The sequence below is a fragment of the Cnephaeus nilssonii genome (genome assembly GCF_951640355.1).
Source record: "Cnephaeus nilssonii genome assembly, chromosome: 6".
Taxonomy (NCBI): Eukaryota; Metazoa; Chordata; class Mammalia; order Chiroptera; family Vespertilionidae; genus Cnephaeus; species Cnephaeus nilssonii.
This window is the reverse complement of record NC_137077.1, coordinates 6110490-6126477: the sequence shown is the minus strand read 5'-3', so window position 1 is coordinate 6126477 and position 15988 is coordinate 6110490. Positions and strand designations below refer to the sequence as shown.

The 15988-nt window shown below is 41.2% G+C and overlaps 1 protein-coding gene across 2 annotated transcripts in view; it reads right to left on the bottom strand.

The window, feature by feature from the left end:
* Positions 1-15988, bottom strand: part of DDX17 (DEAD-box helicase 17) — a 19385-nt gene extending 3397 nt beyond the window's left edge. The window contains exons 1-12 of one of the 2 annotated variants that reach the window (XM_079774602.1): positions 15603-15988; positions 12031-12181; positions 10977-11076; positions 9604-9737; positions 9212-9277; positions 7456-7597; positions 6700-6860; positions 6440-6612; positions 5992-6102; positions 5669-5730; positions 4727-4786; positions 560-802 (exon numbers count right to left, since the gene is read on the bottom strand). In XM_079774602.1, coding sequence (XP_079630728.1) covers positions 560-802; positions 4727-4786; positions 5669-5730; positions 5992-6102; positions 6440-6612; positions 6700-6860; positions 7456-7597; positions 9212-9277; positions 9604-9737; positions 10977-11076; positions 12031-12181; positions 15603-15652 — 1453 coding nt within the window. In that variant the 5' untranslated portion in view covers positions 15653-15988. The remainder of the gene's footprint in view (positions 1-559; positions 803-4726; positions 4787-5668; positions 5731-5991; positions 6103-6439; positions 6613-6699; positions 6861-7455; positions 7598-9211; positions 9278-9603; positions 9738-10976; positions 11077-12030; positions 12182-15602) is intronic. The other variant, XM_079774603.1, reaches the window with a different exon arrangement.

The window sequence follows — 15988 nt, the reverse complement described above, 5'->3', positions numbered from 1 at the left end:
ACAGTGGTTCTCAAGCACTGCTTTGTGGTCCTGACGGCATCTGAAGCATCTCACAAGCTTTAGGAAAGATGCTCAGGTTCGTAGCTCAATTCTAAAGCCCCAAAACCTATATATATAAACTTCTCAAGTAATCCCAATGTAGAGCTTAAATATGCATGCAATAAGTTGGGGGGGGAGAGGGAGGGAGAGATACCAAAATGGTAGTCAGGAGGTGTAGATTCTAGTATATTTTGCAGCTAATTTTTAGATCCAATAACTTTGCCTGCTCTACTCCCACACAATGGTGTAAAATTAGGTATTAAAGTAGCCGTAATTCAGCTTAATTCTGAACATACACCAGGTATTTAAAAAATACAAAGGTCAATTTTATATTATCTACAGAAATAATATGCTGCAAATGTAGGACCCTCACACTATCTTACTCAGAAGAGATTATAATAGCACTGTCCTTTGTTACTGAGCAGCATACTTAATTAAAGCCTTCACAGAATTAAAAAAAACAAAGCACAACGAATACAAAAAGATACCTTGGCAGTACCTGGAAAACTCCAGGACTTACCCTTACCCCCTCCTCCGCCGCCTCCTCTGTGGTCCACCAGCTGCATCAGTTTGGGGTTGATAGCCTGATTAGCTTCTTCCAGCACTTTGATCAACTCTCTGGCTTGCTTGAGGTTTCCCGGGGTGAAGAAGGTGTAGGCAGTGCCCTTGTTGGTGCTACGGGCTGTTCGGCCAATGCGGTGCACATAATCCTCTGAGCTGTTTGGATAGTCATAGTTGATCACAAACTTGACATCTTCCACATCTTCCAAGCCAACGATGAGTCAGTGTAGATTGACGTGGCAGGGAAAGAGAAGGTAAAGGACATGCCAACAACAGGTGGAAAGCACAATGCAGATGACAGCAAGAGGAGAGAAGATTAAGTTAGTAACCACTCTGAACAGGAACAAAAAAAGACTCATCCCAACAGAGTAAAAGAGGATTAATGATGCTTGGGACATGCATAGGAAGTGGCATCTTTATCAGCTGTAAAATCCTAAGGGAATCCCATTCAACCATCCAAACTCCTGCCTCTTCTGTCTGTATTTTAACCAATATACTGACAGAAGTTACATCAAATTCCAGCTCCATCCTTTTCAAAACTGGAATGAAGAAAGTGGTACCACCATTAAGTTAAAAGGCCAAATCACTTCTACTCTGTTGGGAGAAGCCTGTCAAAATCTACAAGAAATATAACAAACTTACCTTTAAACCAGTCACAGAGCACAATGAAAAAACAAAACAAACAAAAAAACAAACAAACAAAAAGAACTCCATATACTTTATTACTACATTTTAAGGAGACTTAGTAAAATATTTTAAATCTTTTGCTCTTATATTTTAAAAAACCAACCAGAGCCCAAGTATACATCTAGTTTCCTTTGCAGAAATATCCAAATTATCTTTCCCCTTTCAATTACAAGAGCACATTACACTAAAATTTCACTATACTACCAAGCCCAGCTCTGCCAAATGATATTTTTGCTCAACTCAAGGTTATTTTAACTCAATACTTGCTTCAATTTATCAAAGATTGTCTATGTAACCTGGGAAATTAAATAGCCAGAGTGTGGGAAAAACCATGAAACCTTGAGACACAAGTTTTATGTTCTGTCCACTGCTGGGAATTGAGTTGAATAACCTCCTAATGCTTCAAGTATGTAAATGTTAGTGTAATGCTTTCAGCTAAATGTACTTTTTTTTTTAACCTACTTAAACAAAAACAAATTTAAGAATATAACAAAGAATCCTAATGTTTTGTGGAAAAAAATCTGCATTTTACAAAGAATATTCAGAAAATATCCTAGATAAAACACAGATTTTTGTGATATAAATAATTAAAAAACATTCTCTGTTTGTTACCAGACCGATGCACACTCCCTCCTCCTTTGGGAAACCGCTGCAGCCGATCCCGTCTCTTTGCCTTTTATTTTTGGCGGCCTCCTTTCGAAAACTCCGCCTTCTGACACGGGACCACTGGAGCGCGGGGAGCATGCATCAAGGGTCCGTGGCAGTGAGAAGTCCCCACACACGCTCGCTCTGTGAACTGGCTTAGATGCTTCTCTGTAGCCCCATTTGGTTGCCAAGCGCCGGAGAACCTGGGTTCGGGTAAAAATTTCAGGTCCTCCAACGCCTCCCCCAAGGATAATTGGGGTGATTGTAGAAAAAATAATTAATAAAAAAAAATGTAAGTTACATCCAAAGGGTCAGACTGCATCTATTGCCCAGACTGGATTAATTTCAGGGGGGAAGGGGTAAAGATTAAAAAAAAAAAAATCAGCTATTGTTAAAGGGCCTGCGAAGAAAGGGGCATTATGTCTGTTTCTTATTACAATAAAGGCTCCTCAGTCTTTACTGACCCCTAAAGTCCTGAAATCACACCAGAAAGACGAGAAGGCAGTCATCACAGGGGGCAGCGTGAGTCTCCGGCTAGGGTCGTTGATGCAATAAAGGAAAAACAAAAATTTACAGGGCCAGGATGGATGTGAGGTGGGGATGGGAAATTAGCTCCATGATCACATCTTCAGAGATAGGATAATGCTCCTTAGTCAATCCCATTGTGTATGACCATGGGCAGCAGAGCAAGCTGAACCTCTGCACTGGATGTCCAGACGTGTGCTTTCCTAGCAGAAAGCACTGGGGACTGAAGTCAACGGTTCAGATACTAATACTTGGGAGTATTTCTGGAGGGGTTCAATAGGGGGCAGACATGGTGCAAGTTCTTCATACTAGAAAGGTGTCCTCTATGTGCACAGAGCTGGCTGAGGACACGTAAGAGCAAGCGCAGACTTTGATTTCCTCCAGTCAAGCCTGCCCTGATGTTATTTGTGCACGGCCACAATATTATCTTGCTGCCTTTAGAGAAGATGCTGTAGCAGGGTGAGAAATTGAAAAGTTAATGTTTGGCCAACTGCCTAGGGTAACAGCTTTTTGTTTGCCAAGCCCTGTAACATGGCCTGAATCTCCAATCACTAATTGGGTGGGACAGACTAGCCAACAGGCTCATCTAGAGCTGCTTCGGGCCAATGTAGATTTGCCTCAGCCATGTACTGAGTGATCTGCAGCTGATATCAAAGCTTCTGTTAAAAAACAAAACAAAATAAATTCAATACTTTTAGCTTAACAGCATGTAGTTTAAACAAAAAAATGGAAAAATCAAAAATATCTCAGTGGAAAGGGAGTAATAAATAGTGATTTCCTAAGGATATTATAACATTATGGGAATCAAAGAACTTACCTGAAGGGAACATTTAAGAGGCCATCGCTCGACAGGAAGTGAAAAAAGGCCTGGTGACTCAGCTGAAAATTGCACCCCTGTCTATGAGGTAGAAGCCTTCACTTTCCAGGATCTTGTAGGACCTTGGTCAGCGTTCTGCCATTTTGGTGGGTTTTCCCTCCTTTGATTTTTACAAGGCAGCACACAAAGGGGCCCAAACAAGCACTGATGCTGAGTAACAAGAAACAGACTCGGGTATCTTCCCTCTCCCCGCACGTGGATGAGTGGGGGTGGGATGAAGAGTCTTAAGGTATTCTAACGGTAGCCAATTGATTTGGTTTAGAAATGCAGGGGGACAGGGAACAAATATTTTTAAACGTCTAGGCAAGATGCACAAAGAAGCTACCAGCACATAGCAAGCCTGTTTAAAAACCACCATCACGGAAAGCTTTTCTGTAACTGCTTTCAGGCCTCAGCCTCTTCTCCCGACAGGCCCAAGTCCTAACCGCACAGACCCAGACATGACCTCAGAGGGCAGAGACAGTTTTCAGTCATGGCTGCAGGTCACCACCTCTGAAGGAGGGAATGATGAGTGCAATGTATAGTCTTCATTACTTTTGTATTCCAGTTATCTGAATAGCTGTTCTCTTTGTTAAATATTATGAGGGAATATGGTACTTCTCACCTTACTGGGCAAGAATTTAGGTACCAATCAATAATTTAAAGACATCTTTGTGACAGAAATACCTTTTTTAATGTAAAAGTTTTGAGTTATCCCTGTTTAAGCTCAGAATAGGCTAAAATACAAAATAGCTCTGTATATCTTAAATCATAACAAGTCACAAACTCCAGGAAAAAAAGCCTCAAATTAAGTTTTTAAATTGGAAGACAGCACTTCGATGATATGAGTATGGGTAGGAGGGGATGAATGAAATAGTTCCCATAATAATTTTACTTCAGTAAATAATGTTGGACAATGGAGCTTTAACTGCAGAATGGTATCGTGTTTACAGACTTATTAAATCCCAAGAATATATTATGTTAACATTCATGGAATTGGACCTCCTTCTATATACAGCACAGATTGGTATGAGGAAAAGAGGAAATGGAAAACTAGTTTCTAACAGCTAGGTGCAATCAGGCTCATTCCACCCAGACAACAGAAGTTGAGCTGTTTAACTGAACGTCTCCGCTCCGTCTAACTGTATGAATAGGCATGCCTAGTTAGGCCTTGCTGCAGACCAAAGCCGTTTGTTAGGAGCAGGAAGAGACTTTGAAAATAAAAACCAAAAACAAAAATGCCAAGGTTAAAAAAAAACTGTGGGGGGTAAAATAAAATAAAAAAACATGCTTTGTATTCCTCTCCTTTAAATATTTATCTAAATACACATATATACAACTCTAATTTGAAATGACAAATCTTTAAACCAAAAGATACATATACCATTGACAGAGACACCTATCTATACAAACCTAGCCCACGGGAGGCTACATCTGTGGCAATGAGGATGGGAGCCTTCCCAGAACGGAACTCTGCAAAACAAAAACGATACAGTGAAAACCAAGCTATGCACTCAAGACGAAGTGGTATGCCTCTAAGAAAACGACTAAGTAAACATTCCTAACTTTATGGCCTTTACCACACCACAGTAAAAGTTCAAGTAATGGTATCAGACCATGCCTAGGTCTTTTAAATATAACGGAAATAGTAATTTTTTTGAAAATCTTTATTACATTCCCTTTTAGCAGAGGAGCAAGAACAGTAATAGACAAAGTTACTTCTAATAAGGTCTGCGTGCGCGCACGCACACACACAACAGACACACACACACACACACACACACACACACACACACACACTTGCCATGATTAGAAGCTTGGAGCTTTCAGGCCCACCTCCTCACACTTGGAGAAGGGAAAAGGGGCTGGAGATTGAGTTAATGATCAATCATGACTACACAATAAACCCTCTATAAAAATCTCAAAAATACCAGGTTTGGAAAGCTTCTGGGCTGGTGAGCATATCTATAAAGACAAGAACTTATTACATAAAGTAAGGATGACAGAGGTTGTACAAAAGTGCGAAGAGCCAGCATTACTGACCTTAAAGGACAGCAAAGATATGCCAAAAATGCCCCCAATATTCCACTAACTAGAGCAATGCTAGGCAAACTCCACTTGCAGGTCAAATGGCACAGTGCCTGTTTTTGCAAATAAAGACTTGTTGGAACACAGCAGAGCTGTTTCTTTACATCTTGTATCTGACCATTTTTGTGCTACAAGAGCAGAACTAACAGGTGTGACACAAACCATCATACAGCCTGCAAAGCCTAAAACATTTACTGTCTGGTCCTTTCCCAGAACGTGTGTCAATCCCTGAAACAGAGTATGGACAATGCTTAGTTTTGAACTCACCATTAAGTACCCAATCTCTTTCTGGTTGACTCTTGTCTCCATGGATACACATAGCTGGCCAACTGTCAGAAGAAAAGTGACCAATATTTTAGAAGTCTTTTTTTAAAAAGGAGAAAAACTAAGCTTTAAAAAAAACCCGTGCAACCATATGGAATTATGAAGGTTTATTATAGACTACATAAGTAGAAGACTATGTCCATTTAAAGAGCACAGGCATCATTGGGCATCATTAAACTATTATACAACACTCACAATACCAACTGAGAAACTCCTACTGAACCATAAAACCCGAAACTAACCAATTACTTCGGTGCTGCACTCACCCATCTCTGCGCATCCTTCGAGTGAGGTCATCACAGCGTCTCTTTGTCTCTACAAATATTATTGTCTTATTCTCCTTCTCAGCCATTATTTCCTCCATGAGTTGGATCAACCTGAAAACAAAACCAGCAACAGTGCAGCCATTCAGAGACCTCCCAACACATCATGCAGAAGCTACGTCTGCAACATCAACCCCTCACAGCCCTTTCTCTTCACATGACTTTCTCTACAGCTGATAATTATCAGAGCTGGGATTTAAATCCAAGGATCCAGAATCCTTTGCCTTTAACCACAATGTTCTGACAAATGACATGAAGACTAGATTGTTGGAAAGTTAGCAATGTTTTAAGTGTTTTCAGACCTCAAAAAAAAGTTTCTCCAATGCTTTAATTTTGGAGGATTATTAGGGAAGGTTTATCAGAATGATGGAAACAGCACAATCGCTCATACTTGTGGTCTTTTTCGCTTTCCATGCACACATCCACAATCTGGAGGATGTTGTGGTTGGCACTCAGCTCCAGGTTGCCCACGTTGATCTGGGTGTAGTCACGAAGGAAGTCCTCGGCGAGCTGCCTCACTTCCTTCGGCCAGGTGGCACTCCACATCAATGTCTGCCTGTCCGGCTGTAAAGAAAGGAGAGGCTTTCTTTTAGGCTAAGGAACTGCGACAGGCAAAGGGTATAAATAGAGCGTATTACCAGCTTTACACACCCTGATTTGGTCAACAATTTTACGGATCTGGGGTTCAAAACCCATATCAAGCATTCTGTCAGCCTCATCCAGTACAAGGTAAGTACATCGGCGAAGATTTGTCTTTCCTGACTCCAGGAAATCTATCAGGCGCCCAGGAGTAGCTATACAGATCTCAACACCTGTAAAACAAAACCGAAGATCTAGCAACTAAGAATCTTTTTTTTTAAAGGCTCACCCAAGGGTATGTTTGTGTGTGTTTTTAAAATTGATTTTTAGAGAGAGGGGGTAGGGAAGAGAGAAACATCAATGTGAGAAACAGCGATCGGTTGCCTCCAATTCGCGCCCTGACTGGGGATCGAACCTGCATACTTTTTGAGTACAGGACAACGCTCTAACCAGCAGCTGAGCCACCTGGCCAGGGCAATTAAGAATCTTTACACACTGTCCAAGCCTTGGCAAACTAATAAGCACCGTCTCTGGTGGTTGTACTCCATGCTGCAGAGAACTAGCTAGCTACATTTTAACTTACTACCTGGAAAAGCATGTTGTAAGAATGTAGGCATAATCATCAGACCTTCACAAAGTATACTAGTAAGTCTCTAGCCATGTTGAACTTTCCCAAAGTAGTATTTTAACCATACCTAAAAACTTCAACCTGCTGAAATACTGAATTTTTTTCACAAGAACCCTCTATTTTAGTCTTAAATTTCACTAATAGAAACTGACAAAATGAGATAAATGAATAATGCTTATATGCTAATTTTAAAAAATTACCTCGTTCCAAGTCTCGAATCTGGGGACCTTTAGGAGCACCTCCATAAATGCAAGTACTCTTCAGTTTGGAACATTTGCCATAGTCGTCAGCCACCTGCTGGACCTGCTGGGCAAGCTCTCTTGTGGGAGCCAGAACTAGACACTGAAACAAACAAAATACTTGAAACACATAGCCCAAGTTTTAAAAAAAAGTACAAAAGGCTATCTAATTCTTTTTCTACTGTCTAATTTGGTACTTCAAAGTATGTAATGGGGTGGGAGGCTGTGAATGTAGAGATAGAAGAGACAGTGCATTGAAATGTGCCAAAAAATTTATGAGAGCTAATATTCAGCATTTGGAATGATAGTTTACTTTTGACATATGGTTCATTACTGTTTATATATGCTATTTAAGTGGACTTACAGATTGTATTACCAGTTTTAACTAAAGAACTCCCACAAAATGAACAAATGGCTTTAAAATGATACCTTTGATTAAGTATTATTGAAAAATAGATGAGCCCTGGCCGGCACGGCTCAGTGATAAGAGCATGAGCCTGAGCACCGAAGGCTCAAGGGTCGTGGGTTTGATCCCCAGCCCGATCAGGGCACCTGTGGGAGGCAACCAATCGACGTGTCTCTCCACATCAATGTGTTTCTCCCATCCCACCCCCCTGCCACGTCCAACTCTCTAAAATAGCAATGGGAAAAATATCCTCGGGTTAGGATTGTAAGAAAACAGAGCTGACCCTTTTCTGACTTGTAGTTTAAGCTCTCAGCCAGGCACCTTAGGCAAAAACAATGACTTATACACAATCTGACAAGTAGTTGGCCAAAATGATACAAAATGAAGACACTCTGAAACAGGTATCATCTACACTGTTAACAATGAATCTTGCTCCTTACTGATCCATCAGATACTAGCTAATGATAATAAAGCTAACTCAGCCACGTGGAATACATTACATACTACATAATGCAAAGTAATGTGTTATTTCTTTTTGTGGATATTAAGACATACTGCAACAATGTACGTATTAATATAGCAAGTACAAGCTCAATTAAAAAAAAAAAAAAAAGCACAGCCATGGAGTGTGGCTCCGTTGGTTAGGCGTCATCTCATGCACCAAAAGGTCCCAGTCCAGACACGTGCCTGGGTTTCAGACTCAGTTCCCAGTAGGGGGCGTACAGGAGGCCGCCCATCTATGGTTCTCTCTCCCTTTCCCTTTCTCTCTCTCTAAAAATCGATAAAAACATTAAAAAAAAAAAAAAAACAGATACAAATGTATTCAAAATGTTTAAAGACCACTACTTGAACTTATAGGAAACAGCTGGAGTGAAAAGAATCAAAACAGAAAACCATGCTGCCCTATAAATATTAACGAAAATGTTACTTAGCCACAAAGAATATACATCCCAAACCTGACTTAAATCCAGAGCAGGAACCTCATTTCACTGCTCTTTAGTATCCCCCAGAGAATCACTGAGCAATTACGAACTGCACTTGAACTAATGCTTATATATGAAGGTAATATGCACAGTGGTTAGGAGTAATATTGATTCAAATTCAAGCTCAACTGTTTATAGCTGTATGACCTTGGACAGGTCATTGAATTGCACTGTCTAAAATTTATCAGTAAGATGGGGATAATATCACTTCCAGATATGAAGGGTAGAGATGAGAATGAAATCTGAAAAAGTATGTAAAGCACAGTGCCTAAACACAATAATAATTACAGTTATTCTTAGAATTATAAGCAAACTGAAACACACTTACGATTGGACCATCTCCCCTTTCCAAGTATGGCTGATGGTTAATATGAACAATTGCAGGCAGCAAATACTGAGGGGAGGGAAAAGAATGACAGTCTTGTAAGAAAACTGAGCCATTATCTTAGCAGTTCTAAATTATCACAGTAATTGATAATGTCGAACTAGGAAAATGAAAACAGTACAACTGTGACAAAAATGTGCAATGCAAATTTAAACACAAAATGCTTCCATCTATTTCATATAGCTAATAAAGCTAAAGTATGGCTGATGGTTAATATGAACAATGTTACGCAATATAAATTAAAATTTTATAAAGAACTGAAAAATATATATGGATATTTAGAATAGCAAAATAAGTCACCACAATGTTAAAAATCTTCTCATGTTGGTACGTACCGCTAATGTCTTCCCAGAGCCAGTCTGAGCAATGCCCACCATATCCCGGCCACTAAGAGCCAATGGAAATCCCTGGCACTGAATCGGAGTTGGTTCTGTGAAATGCTGATCCATCAATACATCCATTACATATTCTGTAAGAGGATAAATATTAATGCTTTTAGTAAAACGAAGCACACAGCCAAAAGAACTCTTTCTTTTAAAATATATTTTTATTGATTTCAGAGAGGAAGGGAAAGGGGGAGAGATAGAAACATCAATGATGAGAGGGAATCATCGATTGGCTGTCTCCTGCAGGCCCTCTACTGGGGGATCAAGCCGCAACCCGGGCATGTGCCCTTGACTGGAATCGCACCTTGGACCCTTCAGTCCACGGGCTGATGCTCTATCCACTGAGCCAAACCAGCTAGGACCAAAAAAATTCTAAAGCACCATTTTTGGCAAAATTTACCCAGCTTTACCTCTCTCCATGAGAGGTGTTTTTTTTCTTTAATCACTACATCCCTGATTTGCCAACTACTACCTTTCAGAGAGCTGCTACCAGTCATTTACCTTTCCCTTCAAAAACTTGAAACCACTGCCCTCAAGTATCTTAACAAGGCACTGGCACATGGTAATCACTTATTGTTTGCCAAATTCAAATTATATCCAGCTAGAAAGCAATTCCATTCTGCTATTTTTTTTTTAAACAGGTAGAGGCAAAACCCCTAGGGCAGCGATTTTCAACCGGTGTTCCACAAGAATTTTTAAAACACGCAATACCTATCTAGTCAGGGATACTGACCTCTTTTTCCTTAGATTGTCAAATAAAAAAATGACAACAGCCAACACAATAGCCGTCCAGTGTGAATGAGTCAAAAGTACACCTTTTTTGTCAGCTTAGCAGAAAATGTATGTATTTTTGGTGTGCCACGGAATTTTAATAATTAGTTTATGTGTGCCATGAGAAGAGGTTGAAAATCACTGCCCTAGGGGAAGAGGAAACTCTAAAAAAAAAAAACTATACATCAGAAAGTAGATGAGCATTAAAAAAAACCTCCTCTGTAACAATATATTATTTACTTCTGGCCTTGAGGTTTTAAAAAGTAAAAAAAATTAAATAATTACTTTAAAAACATTTTTTAATTTATTTCAGAGAAGGGAGAGGGAGGTAGAAACATTAATGATGAGAGAGAATCATTGATCTGCACTAGTTCATAGGTCGACGCTCAACCACTGAGCCATGCCACCGGGCCATAATTACCTTGGTGAAAAGTATTCTACTTGGGTTTTCAACCAAGTCACGAGTATGGTTCAAAACCTTTAAACAATCTATTACCCATGTTTACCATTCAACCCAAATTAACAATGAAGATCCTGGTGAGAATACTTACGTGGGAAGTTAGCATGATGGAAGGCAAAAACAGGTTTAGGACAAACATCTCCCCCTCTCACTGTAATCTCCTTCTTACGGCGGAGTTCATCAACCTCATACTATGGAAGAACATGAAGGAAGACAAATTAATAAACAAGTTATTTTAAACATGCAAAAAACCTTATATAGCAATCTAGTTGAACAATTATCATCCAATTTGAAATTAAAATGGAAAACGAGTGAGGAGACACCCAACTTTGTGAGTCAATAAAGTAGGTGATAAGAGTTCCATTTTCCACACGAGAAAACAGATACTCAGAAATGTTAAGTAGCTTGCCCAAAATCAGAACTAGGAAGAGGGACAAAATGTAATCCTATCCTATCCTATCCTATCCAATAAAAGCCCAATATGCTAAGGGTCCAACCGTTCGACCAGTCGCTATGACGTGCACTGACCACCAGGGGGCAGACGCTCCAACTGGTAGGTTAGCTTGCTGCTGGGGTCTGGCCTATCGGGACTTGGTGAGACAGGCCAGACACACCCTGGAGCCCTCCCGGGCCTCGACTGTGCACCGGTGGGGTCCCTCAGCCTGGGCTGCACCCTCTTGCAATCTGAGACCCCCCGTGGGATGTCGGCGAGACGGTTTCGGCCGATCCCCTAGGCCAGGCCAAGGGACCCCACCGGTGCACGAATCCATGCACCAGGCCTCTAGTAATGAGATTAAAAACCAGGAGTACACAATGCTAATATTTTAAATTTATTTAGCTTACTTCATAGATAAAAAAACATGACCTCATATACAGATAAAACCATATATGACAAATTGGTTGAAAGCATACCCAACAAAATGAGAACCAAGCAATCAATACAAAAGTACATATTTAAACTAGTTTCTTTTATGAGTACTAGCAGTTTTAATAAGAATCTAAGAAAGTACCACTGCACTAGAATAAAACATATAACAGCAATAGCAATGTATGTGTGAATTCTGGCTACTATGTTTACTTGGTTCATTATTGTGTATAAAAAAGGTAAATAAATAAGTATAAACACCCCCCCCCCCCCCACTCACTGGAGTCAGTCTTGCCACTTCTGGATGTTCCACATAAAAGTTCTTCTCAAACTTGGGGAGCTCACTCAAATCCCACTTCTTCTTACGTAAACGCTCCCCAGGATTACCAAATTTCTTCAGGGGAAGGCCACCACCACCTCGTGCTCCAAATCTGGAAATATCAAAAAACTTAGCTGTTAGTATTTTAAAAGAAATACACTTTAGGTGCCATAAAACATGCAAAAGATATGGTATAGTTATAATAGGTGAAAAATTAAAAATTATTAATATATCATGAGGATTTCAACCAGATTCTGAAATCCAAAAAAGTCTGAATTTTAATTCTGCCAATTACAAGATGATTTTGAGCAAATTATTTAACTTCTCTGTCCCTCGGTTTCTTATGCAAAGTAGAAATACCACTTATTTCAGAAGTTGCTGTAAAGATTAAATGAGTTGGTAAAGTGCTTAAAACAGTATCTGGTATAGTAAGCACTCGGTACAAGTTAGCATTCAATCAATACTTACTGGGTATCCTCTATATACCAGGTACTGTTTTAAGAGGTCAAGATACTAAAGTGAAAAAACAGAAGTCTCTACTCTTTTATAATTAATATTCAGACAAGTAGGTAAGGGAAGACATTAGTTTAAGCTTAAGTTAAGGGTAAGACTGTGACAGGTTGTACTGACTATTTTAAAGGGCCTTAATTTCCTGGATTTCAAGCAATTCTTGAAACTCTGACTTAAAGACCTAGCTAGACATTTCTCTAAATACAAATATATATAAAGATTGTTGGCAGGAAATTTTCTTGGGGCCAGTGAATATCTACGTTCAATAGGCAGAACTGAGTCAATTTCATTTACACTACTGCTCAGCTGGCAAGAGAAACCAGGAACCAACACAAGAAAAGCATATGCATACAGATACATACATCAAAGGTAAAACATCTGACATTTTCAATATGCCCTCAGGTCCAAAAACCACCTGGATCAGCCCCCACACACATTTGTAAATGAAACCAACAGTTTTAGCAACAGAAAAGCCAAGTCTCTAAACAGTCTTGCAAAGAAAGTAACAATAAGCAAAGACCAACTTTTAGAGATTGTCAGTACAGTTTACATAATTCATGTGGTTCCTAGAAGGTGCCATTTCAATGCTGCTGCTGCTCCTGCATTCCAATGCAACCGAGATCTCCCAGGGGTCCTCAAACTTTTTAAACGGGGGGCCAGTTCACTGTCCCTCAGACCGTTGGAGGGCCGGACTATACTTTAAAAAAAACTATTAACAAATTCCTATGCACACTGCACATATCTTATTTTGAAGTAAAAAAACAAAACGGCAAAAACACCCGCATGTGGCCCGCGGGCCGTAGTTTGAGGACGCCTGTGACTTAAACTAACGAATTGGAACAACTTCAACAGTAAGGTTCCTGTTAAGGTTTATAAAAAAGAACCCCTTATTTTATTAAATAAAAATGCTTTTTCCTTTCTCCTTAATGCCTTGGCTAATTATCCAAGACATAACATTCTACACTAATGATACAATTTGAAACATGGGGTTCTTTATAAATATGCTGTCTTCTACCTTTATAATTAATGCTGATTTCAATATCTATTCAAGAGAGCCATTTACCTTTGCAGAATTTCATAGCAAATTCATACCATCCTCTAAAGATTCATGTGTCCTAATTACCCTGGTATACTATGCTGCTCCTTAAATGCTTTACTGAGTATTAACAGTTTAATTTGGCTCTACATACCAACATGCAAAATCATGCTAGTTAAAGTGAACAATGCACACTTTGGACTGTAAAAGTACACTGACCTCACTCATTCCCCTTTGAAAATAATAATCCATTTCAGCTCTGTAACACAGTTAAGGACAAAACAATAGCAATTCAAAACATTAAAAAAAAAAATTCATAGTGGGCAACCCACTTGGATCCCCTCCCTGCTAGAGGGAGTCTGTCTCTCAATAAACTTTGCTTTTGCTTAAAAATTTTTTTCATAGTAAGTGTAGTTAGGGCACATATTTTGAGTGTCACTTTGCTTGAAATGAGTAATTTTTAAAGCGTTTAAAAAATGCTTCTGATACTAAAGTGTCAATGTGGGATAAACTAAATATTACTAAAGCATATATATGATGCAATGAAATATTAAGTAAACAGGCAATAGAACATTTACCTGTACCTTAGTAGCCTCTGTATGCCTATTTCAAATTTACAACATCCAGCATAACTACCTCGAATTTTAAACATTCCCTTCCTTTTTATAGTCTTGCCATATTTGTAGGTATCCTTATACGCATTATCCTACCATATCTTGCTTTTTTTACTCTTGGAGCAGATGTACAAGGATTCCTGTAGGCCTTAGGGCTTAGGGTATAAAGCCTGAGAGGGATTACTGGACCGTTTAACTTCAGTAGATAATGTTCTTTTCCCTAAGGTTGTCCTGATTCCCTTCTAAACTTAGCTCTTCTCTGAAACACTTAGCAAACGGCTCACTTCCAGTCCTCCAAACTTCTACGGTAAAGAGTTTTCCTTCCTAACAAGGCATAAATCAAAACAATCCTTTTTGTATTTTGTAAATTACGTGATCATTGAGGTGCTTGTGACTGGTGGACCTGATACTCGTACATGTGAACCACAAAAGACAAGTTGGGAGAAAACAATGAAGCGAACACCTACTGCAGAGCGGCAATTACAAGCAGGCATCTCAATTCCAGAGGACAAGGCACAGGAAAGGCAACTTTTATTGCAAAAAAGAAACAGCACAGATCGGCATGGATCTCTCTCCTACGCGACTTTCTCGTTTAGCCGACTTTTAAGATTTGAATTTCAGTATGAGAGGCCTTCAGTTCTAAACCTGCTCACTTCCAACCCTGTCACCGTGGCGTCACATCCAAAACTTTCCAGCTAGGCCGAGAAGTGAATGCTCCAGTCCAATTATAGAACATAACGACCGAAACACGGACGGGGAAAAAAAAACCCACCACAAAGACCCAACAAAACACCCTCCCTTCGCAAACACGCCACTCAGATGGCAATTCCATTGCTTTATATTCCAACGTGCGTCCTTCCAATTATTTAAATGCGACTAATGGCGATGTGAACACTAGAAGACCGCCTCTGGCTCCAGACCAGGTTTCCAGTTCCGTTAAGTTACCTCTGGCGACAAATAACACGAGAAGCCATTTCGCGTTAAGATCTTCTTAGGCTGAACTTCGAGACCTCATTCCATTCTCAACAAGAGCAGCCGTTCCACCGGGGAGCGCCGAGGCCCGGAGAGACCAAACGGCTTCCCCCAGTGGGACAGGCCCGAGGCGGGGACGCGAGGCGAGGCCCAGGCCGCCCCTCCGCTCCCCGGCGGCCGTCCGCAGGGCGCCGGGGCGCCGCCAGGCCACCCCCTCCGCCAGGCCACCCGCGGCCCCGGGGCCCAGACGCACCCGGAGGCCCGTGCCCTAGGTCGCTATTATGTCCCAGCGCCTCGCTTCCCGGAGCCGGGAGCGCTGCTCCAAGGCCGGGGGTCCCCACAGGAAGCGTCCACGCCACCCCCAGGTCCCACAGGCCTTTCCTCGTCTCCTCCCCCCTTACCCTCCGCGGTCACGATCCCGGTCCCGGTCCCCAAAGCCGCCTCCGCGCATGGTCCCAAATGGATAGAGGTCTGGGAGCGGGGCACGGATGGCCGCGCTCGGGAGGGCCTGCGGCTCCGGTCTGGTGACGACCGATGGCGGCGGCGCCTCCGCTGTTGGGGCGGCGGCAGGCGCGGCGCTCTCTCGCTCCGACGCGCTATCTCCCGTCGCAGACGCCACCGTCGCCGCCTCTCTCGTCGGAGACGGTAGCAAAACACAGAGAATCGGGGTTATAAAGTCAGTGGGTAGGTTTGGCTACGCTCAAACCCGGCAGGGCCGCGGTTTAGGCGTCTCCTTCCTTCCCGGCGACTGCACAAAATGGCGGCCGGCGCTGAGACTGCTCCAGCT